This window comes from Leuciscus leuciscus (genome assembly GCF_965113295.1).
Source record: "Leuciscus leuciscus genome assembly, chromosome: 2".
Taxonomy (NCBI): Eukaryota; Metazoa; Chordata; class Actinopteri; order Cypriniformes; family Leuciscidae; genus Leuciscus; species Leuciscus leuciscus.
The window spans coordinates 43,274,890-43,288,648 of NC_138726.1; the positions used below are offsets into that span (position 1 = coordinate 43,274,890).

Below are 13,759 nucleotides of genomic sequence, written 5' to 3' on the forward strand. Positions count from 1 at the left end.
TGTAAGCAGCACTTAGCCTCACTCTTCAGCTCAGTCGTTACACCGGGATAAATCAATATTTAATATCCCCTACCAACAGCCCCAGTAGATGATTTTAACCTCTCCTTAATCCCATTTATGTTACCTTTCCAGAATCTTCCACGTAAGCTTTCACTATGATAAACTTCCAAACAGCAGACTGGAAGGCAGTTATTAAAGGGCGTTCAGTATTTATGTCAGGTGAGGCGATGTGTTGAAATATTAATATTCTGAAACTGACCAAAGTGAAAGCTTTTATCTGGAACACTTAGAGGCCTTTTTTTCTGTCTGTTAGGCGCGAGCAGCAGGCACAGGCCAACTGTCTGACTGCTGGCAGCGCTGGGTGATATACAGCGGGCGGTTCATTACCGTTTTGTACATGGCTGTAGTAGCTCTTCCCATGACATGTAAAGTGTCCCCTCAGAAACATATGGCTAGAGGGCATTACGTGGCCTTAACTTTGCAACTGGCTATTAGGTATCAAGGAAGCGTTCTAAGATGATAGGAAACAATTAGACCTGCCAATTTATTGATTAATAATGAAAAAATACAATAATAATCTAAAATAGAATAATAATCATGCCCCTGATCTATGCGTTAAATTCGCAAATTGAGCAATGAGCCGAGAGGAAATATTTTTCAAAGGTAAAATACTTTTACATTTATGCAGCGTCTTTAAAGAAATGAAAGGTGAGATGAAAGAAAAGAAAACACATGCAAAGATGTTAATTACTAAAATATTGTTATGTATTAAAATTATCTTTATTTTAGTGCTTTCTAAGCAAATATCAACATACACAATTAATTCTGATTAATCTGATTCAATTAAACAGAAATTCATGGAATTCATTTGATTACAATTTTGAATCAGCCCCAGTACCAATATTGAAAAATAAGGGATATTCTTCATATTATGCTTTGAATAATGAATGTCTTCATTAGAATTAGCTCAGTTCTATTCGTTTGAACTTCAGACATCTGGAACATATGAGGAGGAAAATACAGCTTCTGTTTGGCCTCTGGTTGTTTGCAACATCAATACGTCTGTTTGGCTTAGCAACAGGCTGAGGTGGATCGGCCTTTATGATATCATCAGATGCAGACAGTCTTCTGAGCGAGGCTACAGTACAAAAGAGGCCTGCCATTTTCTTCCATCACATTTTAAGGTCATAAACTTGCATTCTCAGATATGGGAGCAACAGAAAACTCAGAAGGAAAGTAAGTAATAAAGAATGAGAAAGTCTTTGTAAATGATACTTAAAAAAAAAAAAAAACAATAACGAGGGAGTCTTTGTGATGTGCTCTGTAACCTATAGCAACAATGATAACCCAAGCATACCGGTCATATTTTCCCACTGATAGAGCACCTAATTATTATTTGTCGTTCCCTCCTTTGCGCCGCTGGCTGCCTAGAATTACCTTGCCCTTACATCAAAGTCCTTTAGGGAAAACACATTTAGCCACAAGCTTAATGTCTTTTTGCTCTGGGGGAGGTGGAGAAAACTGCCTCCGAACTGATTTCCTCCCCACTTAGAAAAACACATAAAGCTCACCTGAGCCGAGATGTCCACATAACCATGTTAAAAGGCACGGCCTTACAATCGTGTGAAGACAAAACCCAAGCCAGACAAAAGAATAGGAGAAAAAAAGCGTTAAGCTCGGCCTGCTAAGAACAATGCAGCCGTAGGTGTGTGCTGCCTGTTGACAAACGTGCCTTTTCAGCCATTGCTGGAGCAACATTCATGTCATGTAGCGGCATATTCTCGTGTCTGGCTGACCATGAGCTAACCCCAGAGCAATTTTGGGAGGTAAAGAGGGAAGGAGAGGATGAGTTGAGGCTGGTGAAGGTAGAATAAGGAAAAAGGTGGGGAGGGAGACAGCCACAGGTGATGGCTACATGTTCACATACCGCATCCACCTCTAAAGAACACGAACAAAGAGTGTGAAATCTCAAAAGAATGGCGCGTAATGCACTGGCTTAGGTGATATCTCCGTTTATAATGGCTTAGAGTTGGGCATTGTGTTTGAGAAAGCAGGATTATGCCTTCCACAATACCGCTTTGAGCAGTAAAGAGGTATTGTAAAATGCTGAGAGAAGCAGCAATAATATAAAAATGCCTAAACTCAGCCTTTATCGAGAATGCACTCTCTGAGTTTCCTTCGATGCCACCCACATCGGGGCATGTCTTTCGCCCTGACTTCTAAGTTGATTGAAAAATAGTCCCTCTACTTTTTTACATATACATTGACCTACTTTAAGATGCTGGTTTAAAGTAATCAGGTGATGAAAAATTAATGAGCATCCACTCCCAGTTCCTGCCTGCGTCTCACAGCCAACTGGCAATATGGCATCAATCAGATGGTAGTGGTGTCTGTTTTTCTGCTCCTTGATTGACTCATTGATTGAAGATATTTTTAAAAGGAATCCCTGAGAGAATGCCTGCTCCTGGTACAAAGTGGGCCTGTCCCACACCAGGGGCTGAAGAGGGCTGCCTGTATGCTTTAATTGGGCAGAGACATCACAGTTTGAACCCGCACAGGCCAGGCACCAGAGGACCACGATGGTCCTCCTTGCTCACAAATGCAAACACACACACTCATCCACCATCTACCCTGCCAATGTCAATCAAAGGCACTCCTCTGGACGTGCTTCAAAGAGCTTGATTGGTTTTAAAGATCATGTCTGAAAAAACACTGTGGGCTCAAGTCCTTGAGCTTTGGCTGTTGTTGTACCCTCAGCCAAAAAGCAAGGAACAAGAGTCAGTTGTGTTGGGTATATACTTCTGCAATGGAATCTGGTATTGATTACAAATTGCACGAATAAAAGTAGGTTTTGAGGTAATCTCATTACTTTGATTTCTTACATGCAAGAATGATTTTGTAAGATTTTGACAATAAAATAAAATTAAAAAGAGCATCATATTCTTAACTATACTTTATTAACACAAATAGGCACACATACAATGCTTTTTATGAAAATCGAATTACTAATAGCCTGGTTTAATTGTCTAACTCACAAATTATTATTATAATTTTTTTGTTACAGTGGATTAAAGACATACATTTTTACTTTTTTGGTGATTATTGTATTGCATTAAGATATTTACCATGTGCCTCCCTGAAAGACTTACAATATCATTTTTAAAATATTTTTTGTATTTTTATACATACATACTGTATCTGTGAGACTGTGTGTTGTTGGTAAAAGTGTAGGTTTATGAAACTCTTTCCTCTTTGCTCTGCTCTTTTTAAAAATAAAATTGTCTTTTTTGTTAAAATAATAAAATAGTTTGTTATACTCTAATCTAACAGTTAATATTTGCAATCTGAATCCAGAATCCAAAATCCCTGTAGCAACCCAACACAGTTTACAGGTGTCAAAGATGCTCACCTTATCAACCCTGCAGTTGTTCAGGCCCATGCTGGCGAGGGCAGACAGCTTGGCCTCCATTCCCTGCTGATGATGCTGAAGCTGCTCTCTCTGAATCTGCTCCCTCATCTTCCTCGCTTCCTGGATGGCCTTCATCACCGCATCCTGATCTCCAAACAGCGCTGTTGAGTTCAGGCTGGACAGAATGTCTGCGGAGACAAATAACTTGGGTTCACATACAAATGCACATATTCTTAGGGCAGTGTTGTGAAACACAATATACTGTAGGAGGTCTTGTGAGAACAGTCTGCATGTGTGCACTGTAAGTGTGGCGGACTCCATGTGTGGGGGGAGCAGGAAACTAAGGGAGCAATCTCAGTGTGTGTCGCCTTTCTGTAATTAGTGGATCAAAGTGAGGTGAGGCGGGATGGCAGTTAAATCTCGGAAATAGTAGAAAAACAAACACCAAGCCTGTGTTCAAAGCCCAACTCCACGAGGAGGAGGGAAATGAGCAACACAGTGTCGTTTTAATGAAAGACTGTTTTTAGTAAATGTTAGTAGCAGCTTCAAAAAAAAAAAAAAAAATCTTAATATGAGAGATGAACTACAAGCTTTGAAAACAAATATACAGCAACGGCATCCGTTACTCTTTACTGCGTCAAAATGGCAGGGTCTAAAACAGATTATGATTTGGGAGTTTGTCAAGTTCACTCTCTGATTCCACACTACAAAGAATTAGAAATATACAATTAGTCTCTCAGCAGTGAGGATGTTAATAATTATAAAATATTTCACTACATAGAACTGTAAAAGCAGGCATAATCCAAAGATTTACCCAGAGAAGAACCACGACCCATTCCTCCGATGGGACTGGGGATGCCTCCACTCTTGGACAGGCTGTTCGGGCTGCTCTTGCTGCCTGGAAAGAGGATCTGTGTCGGGGATGTGGGGGATTTGACGGGATCAGCTGTTTTGGGCCGAGCAGAGAGGTTGAGAGGCTGTGTTCCCTCCTCCTACAAAAAAGACACAAAGCTTCTGTTAAAACAGGGACGTCTTATAGAGAGACGCTTTCCACCTTACATAAAAGACAATGCACCAGAGGCTATTACTGTAGACTAATTAGTCCGGCTCCTCCAAGACATGGGTTCTGTATTCATAGCCAGGCTCTGTGCCATGCTATAGCTTCTCGGTGCAGTGAGGGCCAGGCTTTGTTCGGGCTAATTAAAACCCTCTCTGTCTGAGCACACATCTTTATCTTCTCACCTGCTCTCAGGCCAGAGAAAAACAGTTAACAGCTGATACATCCTGTTTCAAACAAATGCAATCAGGCTAGAGAGCTTGTTACTGTTGTGGCTGAATGTATTACAATTAAGTGTGCGTGTTTTGTTGTCTTTGTGGTGACCAAATGTGATCCCTGTGAGGAGAACAAATCTAATTTGTGTCATGGTTTTCACAAAACTATTAAGCAGCACAACAGTTTCTACACTGATAATAAAAAAAAAGTGTTTATTGAGCACCAAATCAACTTATTAGCATGATTTCTGAAGGATCATGTGACACTGAAGAGTGGAGTAATGATGCTGAAAATTCAGCTTTGCCATCATAGGAATGCATTTTAAAATATAATAAACATTTGATTTTAATTGTAATATTTCACAAAATTGCTGTTCTAATGTTTTTTATCAAATGAATGCAGCATTGAGAAGCATATAAGGTTCTTCTATATGCTGGTTGACGAGTAAAACAATACATAATGTGTCAAAATCGCATCATCAATCCAGAATAACTTTAAAAGCACATCTAACCATATTAATGCATCTTGTCAAGGCTAGAAAAAAAAAATTTCACTGGCAGTGTTGTACTGTCCAAACAGATGGGCCACATACAGAGACTGCCCCCAGCTCTTTACAAATCTGACTGCCAATAACAGTTTGTCGTTCAATTACGCTTCAACTAGACAAACAAACAGATTGCTAGCTAATTAAGCACAGCGTATCTACATATGGAGTTAACGGGGCAAAAATCGCGCAACATCTTTGATCAATATTAAGATAATGTATCTCAAACAACACGTGTTGGCTAAATGAACAGAAGTAGAGTGTCTAAAAATGCCAGTCCGACTCTGAATTCTGGCTCAGTGTAATTGCCAATGATCTTACCGTATGCTCTGAGATGTTGATATATGGCGTCGCTCTCCAAGGGCAGCGCTCCAAAAGCCCCGGAGGAGCAGCTTAGCTGAGCAACTGAAGAGGATTACGGGTGCTACGCACACACTACTGTTCAGCTCAATGATTTACCCCCATTCTATTGTCATATTAAACTAAACTTTTCCAAATGTGCAAGTGTTTTAGGTTTCAGCCGCAGCACAAAAAAGCAAAATGATGATATATATCAGTGAAGACTGATGGAAAAGCACTATATGCTGCGAGGAGCAGACTGTTGATCTTATAAAAGAAACAAAAGACAGTCATCACATCATTGTAGCCTCATCAATATATTTAGATTATGTGCCTCTGATGTCATTGCCTCAGTTCTGTCCAAGTTAAATGTAACGCGCAGGAAAACGTGGGCCAGTCTCTGTCATGAGAAACCATGCGTTCCAAAAATTGCTCTCCAGGAGCAGGGAAAGCCATAGCAACCCTGTCCACAGAGTTCTGCTTGAGAGAGCGGGTGCCTTGTAAAAGCAGCCCAGATTGATGGGCTCGGAGCAAGAGGAGAACCAGTGGCAAGCTCTCACTCACTTGTTCGCTGCTGTACCTACCACAGCTGATTTAGTGAATAAGGAAGTGGAGAGGACTAGGTCAAGCACCACTCCACTCGCACATCAGACCGGGCTGGGACCGTACCTTGACTTGAGCCAGGGGGGTTGAGGACCTCTTCTCGTTCTTCAAGCCAGACGGGGAGATTTGCCCGGCAGAATTGGGGGGCTGGGGCAGTGGAGGCATCTTGGCTCCTGGAGAGACCTGCATGCTGGCCAGCTGGGCGGCGTAGAGTTGCTGTAAGGAGGGAGACAACCCACAAGCGTTAACATCCAAAGCCAGACACCATTCAAAGCCTTTATTCTCTCTTTTCTTCTCTCCCTTGCATTTCTTTTCCCCTTTCCATCCCGGCATAGAAGCTCCATCAAAGGTCTAACTGTATATCAAAGCCTGAATCCAGGGAGAGACAGCAGCCCAAAAAAAACCACACAGCAATGGCTCGAATACAAGAGACTTGGAGCCACTCGTCTTTCCACTCATCACACCAAATTTGCAGACTGAAGCTTAGCTGCTTCTAAGATCTGATTTCCTTCCCCTCGCTCCCTCTAGTAAGCCTCTTTGACTTTAATTGGCGCCTTTTCGAGTTGCTACTGAGACACCTGAACTTCCCCCTATGATGGCGTAGGGTACGTTCCCCTGAAGTTACACAATTTCAAGTTAGTCGAGTTTCCAATATGTGCTATATCAAAGACATTCATTTAGACAGGAAGCCTGACAAAGAGAATTCATGTTCTTCTGCTTATTTTCACTGGCTCATGGTCAACACGCTCGCTAACATCAGAAACCTTCCAGCGGTACTCGTTCAACATGCTGAAGTGCAACTTGTCAATCACTTATCAGCACTGAGTGGAGAAAGTGTGTGAGAGAGGTTTAGATTTCAGCTTTGAGACTGACTGTCTGTCATAACCTATTGAGAAGGAGTTTTACTTCAACACATCGCTAATACCCACACACCAGACAGAAAAAAGAATAACAGCACCATTAAAAAAATAAAAACAAAGCAACGTTAGATCAAAAGGATAAATTAAAGACTAAATCTTTGGTTAGAATGTCAAATCGTACAACATTATCGATATTTGTTTTAGCGGGGTGTATAATTCATAGATGCTTAAAACAATCATACTTCTGTTGCTTTCCCTCAGGCAAATATTGATTAGCAAGCAGGTAAATGCTTATATTGTCTTTTGACTCTCACATTAAGTACGATGAATCACATCAGGTAAAAAAAAATTAAATAACCAGGGCATGGGACATAATATCAGATAAAATCAGCTCTAAAAACATTCAATATGAATTAAATGATTTTTATGAGAAGCCAAAGGAGAATTTCCACATTGGTGGACAATAAAGTAATAAAGCTTGCCAACTAACTAACTAAAAATCTACCATAACAACATTCAGTATAGTAAGACAAAAATGAAACTCAAAACTTACAATTATAACTACAATAAGGTTAAGCTGAATCCCTAAAAAAATCTACCTGGAGATAAATAAATAAAATGGAACTAAAACTGAAATAAAATAAGTTAAATCTGAATAGTACAAAAAATTTAAAAATTAAAGCTTATTCAAAATATATATAAAAAATATAATACTATATAAATAATAGTAAAATAATACTGTTCTAGCGATATTGTTCATTATACACAGCTACCTGTGAATAGCACCTCAGAACACCTTTTTTTTTTTACTTTTTGTTGATGTTGATTGTATAAATAACATCCATGATTATATATATTTTTTTTCGGTCAGTAAAAATATGCCCCAAGTCTGTAAATTTCAATTTTTGCAAAGGACCCTTCAGGGGCTCCGTGTTACGATCAAGGAATTTTTTTTTTTAACAAGTGTTCGAACCACATTTTGAATTACAGTATGCATTGCATTGTGTTTTAGGGTTGAATGTAATATCAGTAAACCTAAAAAGGTACTAGTAATTTTCTGCCACAACATTACCTGTTAGTCCTCTCAGCTTTTTCTTTACAGTGTAATTTTTGTTTTTATAATTTAATTAATTTAATCCTATTTGACAAAAACAAACACAAAAAAGTTAAAAGTAATAAATGCTTGGATCATAAATGTAAAAACTTCAGTCTAAAATATCACCACTTAATCAATAGTTCTCAAACTAGATCAGACTAAGTGATACTTTATTTTCCTCACTTTATGATTTGACAAGCCCAAATCTACAATGCCAACATTTAAGCCATTTTTTTCAGTCTCCCCTAAAAATAGTGGCCCAGTGATATTATTTGTTTTTACAGCCACAGTCGTTGTATTTTCAACCCCCCCAAAAAAGCATAAAGGTTTTTTTTAATGCGTATGTACCCGAGCTCTCTCTGCTCTCATTTCCTTTCCCTTTCCTTACTAGGCTACATAAGGACTCCATTTGTCTGAAATGGAAAAAGTGGCACCAGCATTAGTGGCCTGCCCCACCTCAGCCACTCATACAGAAAAACCTGAGGCCAGACAAAGTGCTTTGTGTCTACATGTATCAGGAGATATAAACACTAAAATGCTCTCCGGTACCAAAGTTAAACGCTTGCACATTAGTGCCGCACAAAAGGGTCATTCTTCTGCGGGAGACCTGGGGCAAGCGCCGGCACACGGACAGCGGAAATGGCAGGCTGATTAGGTTCACACAGTGATAGCGCAGCTCGGCAGCCCAGTAAACAGAAAGCCTTTGTCCCGCAAAGTTAAAAACACAATCACTATTTTTTGGATCTCTATAGGTAGTAAGTGAACGAGATTGTGAGTGTGTGTATTTGACTGAGTTTGTGTGCTTGTGAACAAGAAGAAAGCCCTCGGCCCAGTCTGCTGGACAGATGTTTGTTAACAGTGAGCCACTGCTGATGTGGATGGGCAGAGGGACTCTGACCTTGCGTGGGAAGAACTTTATTGTTCCGGAAAAAGAGCGTAATTGGCTTTTGCTTCAAATTAGAGCTAGTCAGACTGCCTTTTGTGAGGCCTGATTAACAGGTCAAAGCCACAGGGTTAGGAGTAAAGCGGTCTGGATGCTCTCAGCCAAGAAGACGCTGCAAAATAACAGTAAATACTAACAGAAAGGTGTGACGTGTAGCTCACTTCAAGGGCAGGATGGGAAAGGACGCTCAACCCTCTTATATGTGTCCATCACACCAAGCTGTGCACAATGTGGCTTGTATATTAAGGCCATGTGTTTTGATGCTGAAAGGTGCGAAAATAGACAAAAGGAGACACACAGAGAGAAAGAGAGACTGCTGATGTGGTGTGAGGACACATGTGGTAGTCTGTCTGAAGGGCATGTAATGCAGGGCTCCATAGGGCCTCCTCTGCCTCTCCTCCAGCCATACTGCAGGGTCTCCACAGCAGACAGGGCCAACGCTAATGAGGGTTATGCTGAAAGTCAATGGCCGAACAGGGAACAGGGCAGCCGGGACAAGCTGGCTTCATGGCCCCTGCCCCACAAAACTAAAAGGCTGAGCATGGTTGATCCCATCAATCTATCAATCCCATCATCAGTCTGAGTTAACACTGTCTATTAATGCTTAACATCTAGCTACAAAAATAAAGATTTCACTATTTCTGTCTCACAAATGAGGAGTGAAAGATCACATATTGATATATATTCTGATCTTCGAAATCTAAAATTGATACTTTCTACTGGAACACTTTAAACAAATGTTTTTGTGAAGCATTTAATGTGCTGTTAATGGGTTTAATATTTTTGTACAATACAGGGAATAATGTAATTTAATATAATGTAATATTATATATATATATATAAAAAAATAATATATATATACACATATACATATATACACACACACACACACACACACACATATATATATATATATATATATATATATATATATATATATATATATATATATATATATATACACATACATATACACACACACACACACACACACACACACACACACACATATATATATATATATATATATATATATAAAATCTATCGTAAAACATTTATTTGACACTAGTCTTTCCAAACTTCGCCCTTAATTTGGTTATTGGCTTTGATTCTTTAAAAGAGGAACAAAAGATGAGCACTGCATCAGCTGCTACCTCAACACACACACACACACACACACACACACACACACACACACACACACACACACACACACACACACACACACACACACACGTGTGCGCTAACATCAACAGACATACAAAGTGGTGTATAAGCAGCAATCTTACACAGTGGAGAGCTATTACAGTGTGTACTGAAGCTGCTGGCTCAGAGGAAATGGGAGCCATTGGGGATAGAACACTAGTGGGGCCGGAGCGAGGCCTAAAGAGAGCTAAAGAAAAAGAGAGGCAGAGATGTTGAGCTGCTCTCAGCATGTAGTTTCAGAAAGGCCTGCAGAGAAAAGGCCTGATCCACCCCAGTGACTCAGGTAATACCTTTGTCCACTTGAGCATTAAATGACTCGCTGCTATACAGCTTAGTTAGAGAGAGAGCGGCTCGGGAAATGGGGCTTTTCAATTCGCTCGCCCGCAGTCTTCATACTTCAAGCGACACACATAAGCAGACCAACTAATATCTCCTGCCTTCCGCTCCCGCACATATGAGCCAAGCCCATCTCACAGTCCGTGGATTCCAAATGAGTGGAGTCCAGCCCAAGGTCAGGCGGTTATCCTCTGATAATTAAAAGCAACCCCTCTGGAGAGAAAAGAGGTTAAATGAGAGAACCCACCATTTCTGCCTGCAACAACAGTATTTGCAGATAATCCAGATTACCCGACACTTTCAGACCACACCACTGGACGCATCAGCACTCAGGGATACTTTGCTTTCAAGTGTCTCGAGAGCTAATTCAGTGCTCCACCTCTGTGTAGAGGTATGTAAACGCTCAAGATAAACTGTTTATAAATGGAAAAGGCACGGTTAAGAAAGGTTACGCTTTTTTTGGGTCAAAATTCAAAGACAGAGCTGTGGTGCAGTGAGCTGTGCGTACATATACTGTAAAATTTCGAGTCTGACCTGGGTCGTATTGCAATCCCATTCTCCCTCTCTCACCCAAATGTTCTTGTCTAAACTCCATTACACTAGGCTATAAACAAAGTAAAAAAAAGTAAAAAAAAAAAAAAAAAAAAAAGTGCATAAATCCTTGATGCACAATTTAATGCATCATTGCAGAATAAAAGTATTCATTTCTTTAAAAAAACAACAACAACACTTTCCGGCCACCCAAACTTTTGAACAGTAATGTACTTTACCTTTATTGTGTTCACAGTGTGCATATTTTCAGAATTTTTGTGCTTGTGCTATAACAGAATGAGACCGCAAACCGAAATGGCTCATGAAACACTAGATTTCAGCACATATGATGGGCAAATAGGCCATCATGCAAGGAAAAAAACAACAACTTGAGTCTCTTGTTTGCTCTTAAAGAGAGGGGCTGACTGCACTCTGACAGATGCTGTGAAATACAGTGGCAGATTTAGCCAATTTTAGTGCTTCTAGCTATAATGGTGCATGACTGTCTCTCCAACTTATCCGCATAGGCCCCAGTCTGAGCTCACTGAAACGTATCCACGAGGCCAAAAAACCCCACTGATACATTATCATACGTCAAAACATACGCACACTATACACACTAAATTACATACACTAAGGCTCTTGTGTTTGTGTGTTCTCCTCGGCTATCTCTATGGCCACAGCTGAGCAGAAGCTTGGAGAGAGGACGGTTACTGCCGCATGGTCGACTCTGCCATTTCAGTAGCATTGGGGCGCCCGCGCCCGTTTGCCACAAGGCTTGTCCAGGCTCATTGCCCAAGGCAGGCGGGCTGACCCAGGCTGGCCCAGATGTCAGAAAGGGAAGCAGGGGTGCGCTAGTGCGCTGCGCCAATGCTTTCCAGTATGGCCAGACATCTGTCCCATCTGCTGGCGCCCAGCCTGCTCCCTCCCCCCATCTCAACCCATCCGCCTCGTTTTTTTCCATCTTTATCCTTACATAGCTTCACTTACTTGAAAGGTATGATGTGTCCTATAAATTTCTGCTACACAAGCCTATGCTAATAACCCTGTGCTGGTCTCAACCCAGGTGGTCATCTAAGGCTACATGGTTTGCATCTCTCCCTATCTGTTTACTTGCCTCTCTGTTTTACAATTCTGTCCATCCAGATGTCCACCTATCCCTCCCATTAGAGCCTCTGCCCTGTGCTCACACCGCCTCTCGTCTTCTGGCTATCTCTCCGGAGTCTGTCTCGCACAGCACGCGCCACTCCTTTCCCCTCTCCTTCTTTCTCTCCTCTCCTCCTCAATCACACCAGCAGCTGTTCGCTCTCATTTCTGCAGCTCATAGTCAAAGTGCTCCACTTGTTAGCCGTGGCAGAAAGCCCTGCTCCCTCCACACATCCGGAATGCAGAGACATGAGCATCCAAACAAAAGATAACAGTATTTCCTCTCTTCCCTAGTTTTCTCAACCCCAGCAGAAGTTTCGGAGAAGTTTCCCTGACTCTCAAGTACAGTCTTCAAGCATGAAATAAAGCACCTTTAGCTTAAGAAATTCTGCACAGATTTAACCCTTGTGTTCTGATTGGGGTCTCAAAGACTCTCAGAGACTCTCCAGAAATATACCCCAGAATATATATCATATTTTTAAATAATTATGCTCTTTAAATTCAACAGTAAATTCATTTCATGAAGAAAGAAAAGGATTAGGAAATAATGAAAGGAGGGAGAAAAGAAAAGCAAGTAAAAGAGAGAGCAAGAGAGAGGCCAGCATGTCCTATTTGTTTTTGCTCCCTTTATTATATGCCACGGGGAAACCCAGATGTTCTGCTTTTATCCCATGATGTTTTATTTTAGGACTGCTTAAACCCAAAAGACTTCCTCCAATGATAAAAAACAGGCCTCTCACAAGTTGACTTGAGATCTGTATAGAACTTGTGGCAAAACAATATATCAAGGAGAGAATGGCTTTAAGGAAATTGTTTTCCTCAAAGCAATTGATCTAAGGTGATCTTGAATGCTACCAAATTAAATGCCAATTCAAACAGACAAAAAATAAAATCGAATTCTTTTGTAGAATTAGGATAATTCCTTTTAGACTGTCTGGCCATACGGCTACAGTCCGAAAACAATTTCCGCCTGGAGGTGAGAGGTGTCACTTCTAATAGGGAGGCAACGCCGGGGGATGGAGCCATTGTTTGGAGGCCGTGCACAGCTCATCCTGAACCCTGAGAGGGTCTTAATGAAGAGAGGCATGCGGTCTGGGGAATAGTTTGAGCAGCTTTTCTCTGGTGACTTGCAGACAAGGGCCAATCTGTCAGGAATGCATTGAACGAAATTACTCGCCGCGTTGGGACACGGGGTGACAAGCGGGCGCATGTACGCGTGTGCCGCCAGTCGAGGGAAATGTATTGACAAGCAAATTACGCTCTCAGATCGCCTGACCGCTTTCATTTCCACTCCCCGGGACCTGAGGCCTTTTGTTAGCCTGCGGACGGGCCAGGGTGACGGGAAAGAGACAAGACAGAGAGAGAGAGAAAGAGAGAGATTCCACAGGCAGCCCACTTACTGTTATGACACGGTAAAATTGCGAGTGGTAGCATCGACAACATTAAGACTGGCAGAGCGGCCGTCCCTCTTCC

The 13,759-nt window shown here is 41.2% G+C and overlaps 1 protein-coding gene across 12 annotated transcripts in view; it reads right to left on the bottom strand.

The window, feature by feature from the left end:
- The window catches only part of sox6 (SRY-box transcription factor 6), a 147,940-nt gene that overhangs the window by 22,390 nt on the left and 111,791 nt on the right, over positions 1-13,759 (bottom strand). For all 12 annotated transcript variants that reach the window (XM_082150039.1, XM_082150038.1, XM_082150037.1 and 9 more), the window contains 3 exons: positions 6,235-6,384; positions 4,224-4,401; positions 3,410-3,597 (listed from right to left, as the gene is read on the bottom strand). In XM_082150039.1, coding sequence (XP_082006165.1) covers positions 3,410-3,597; positions 4,224-4,401; positions 6,235-6,384 — 516 coding nt within the window. The remainder of the gene's footprint in view (positions 1-3,409; positions 3,598-4,223; positions 4,402-6,234; positions 6,385-13,759) is intronic.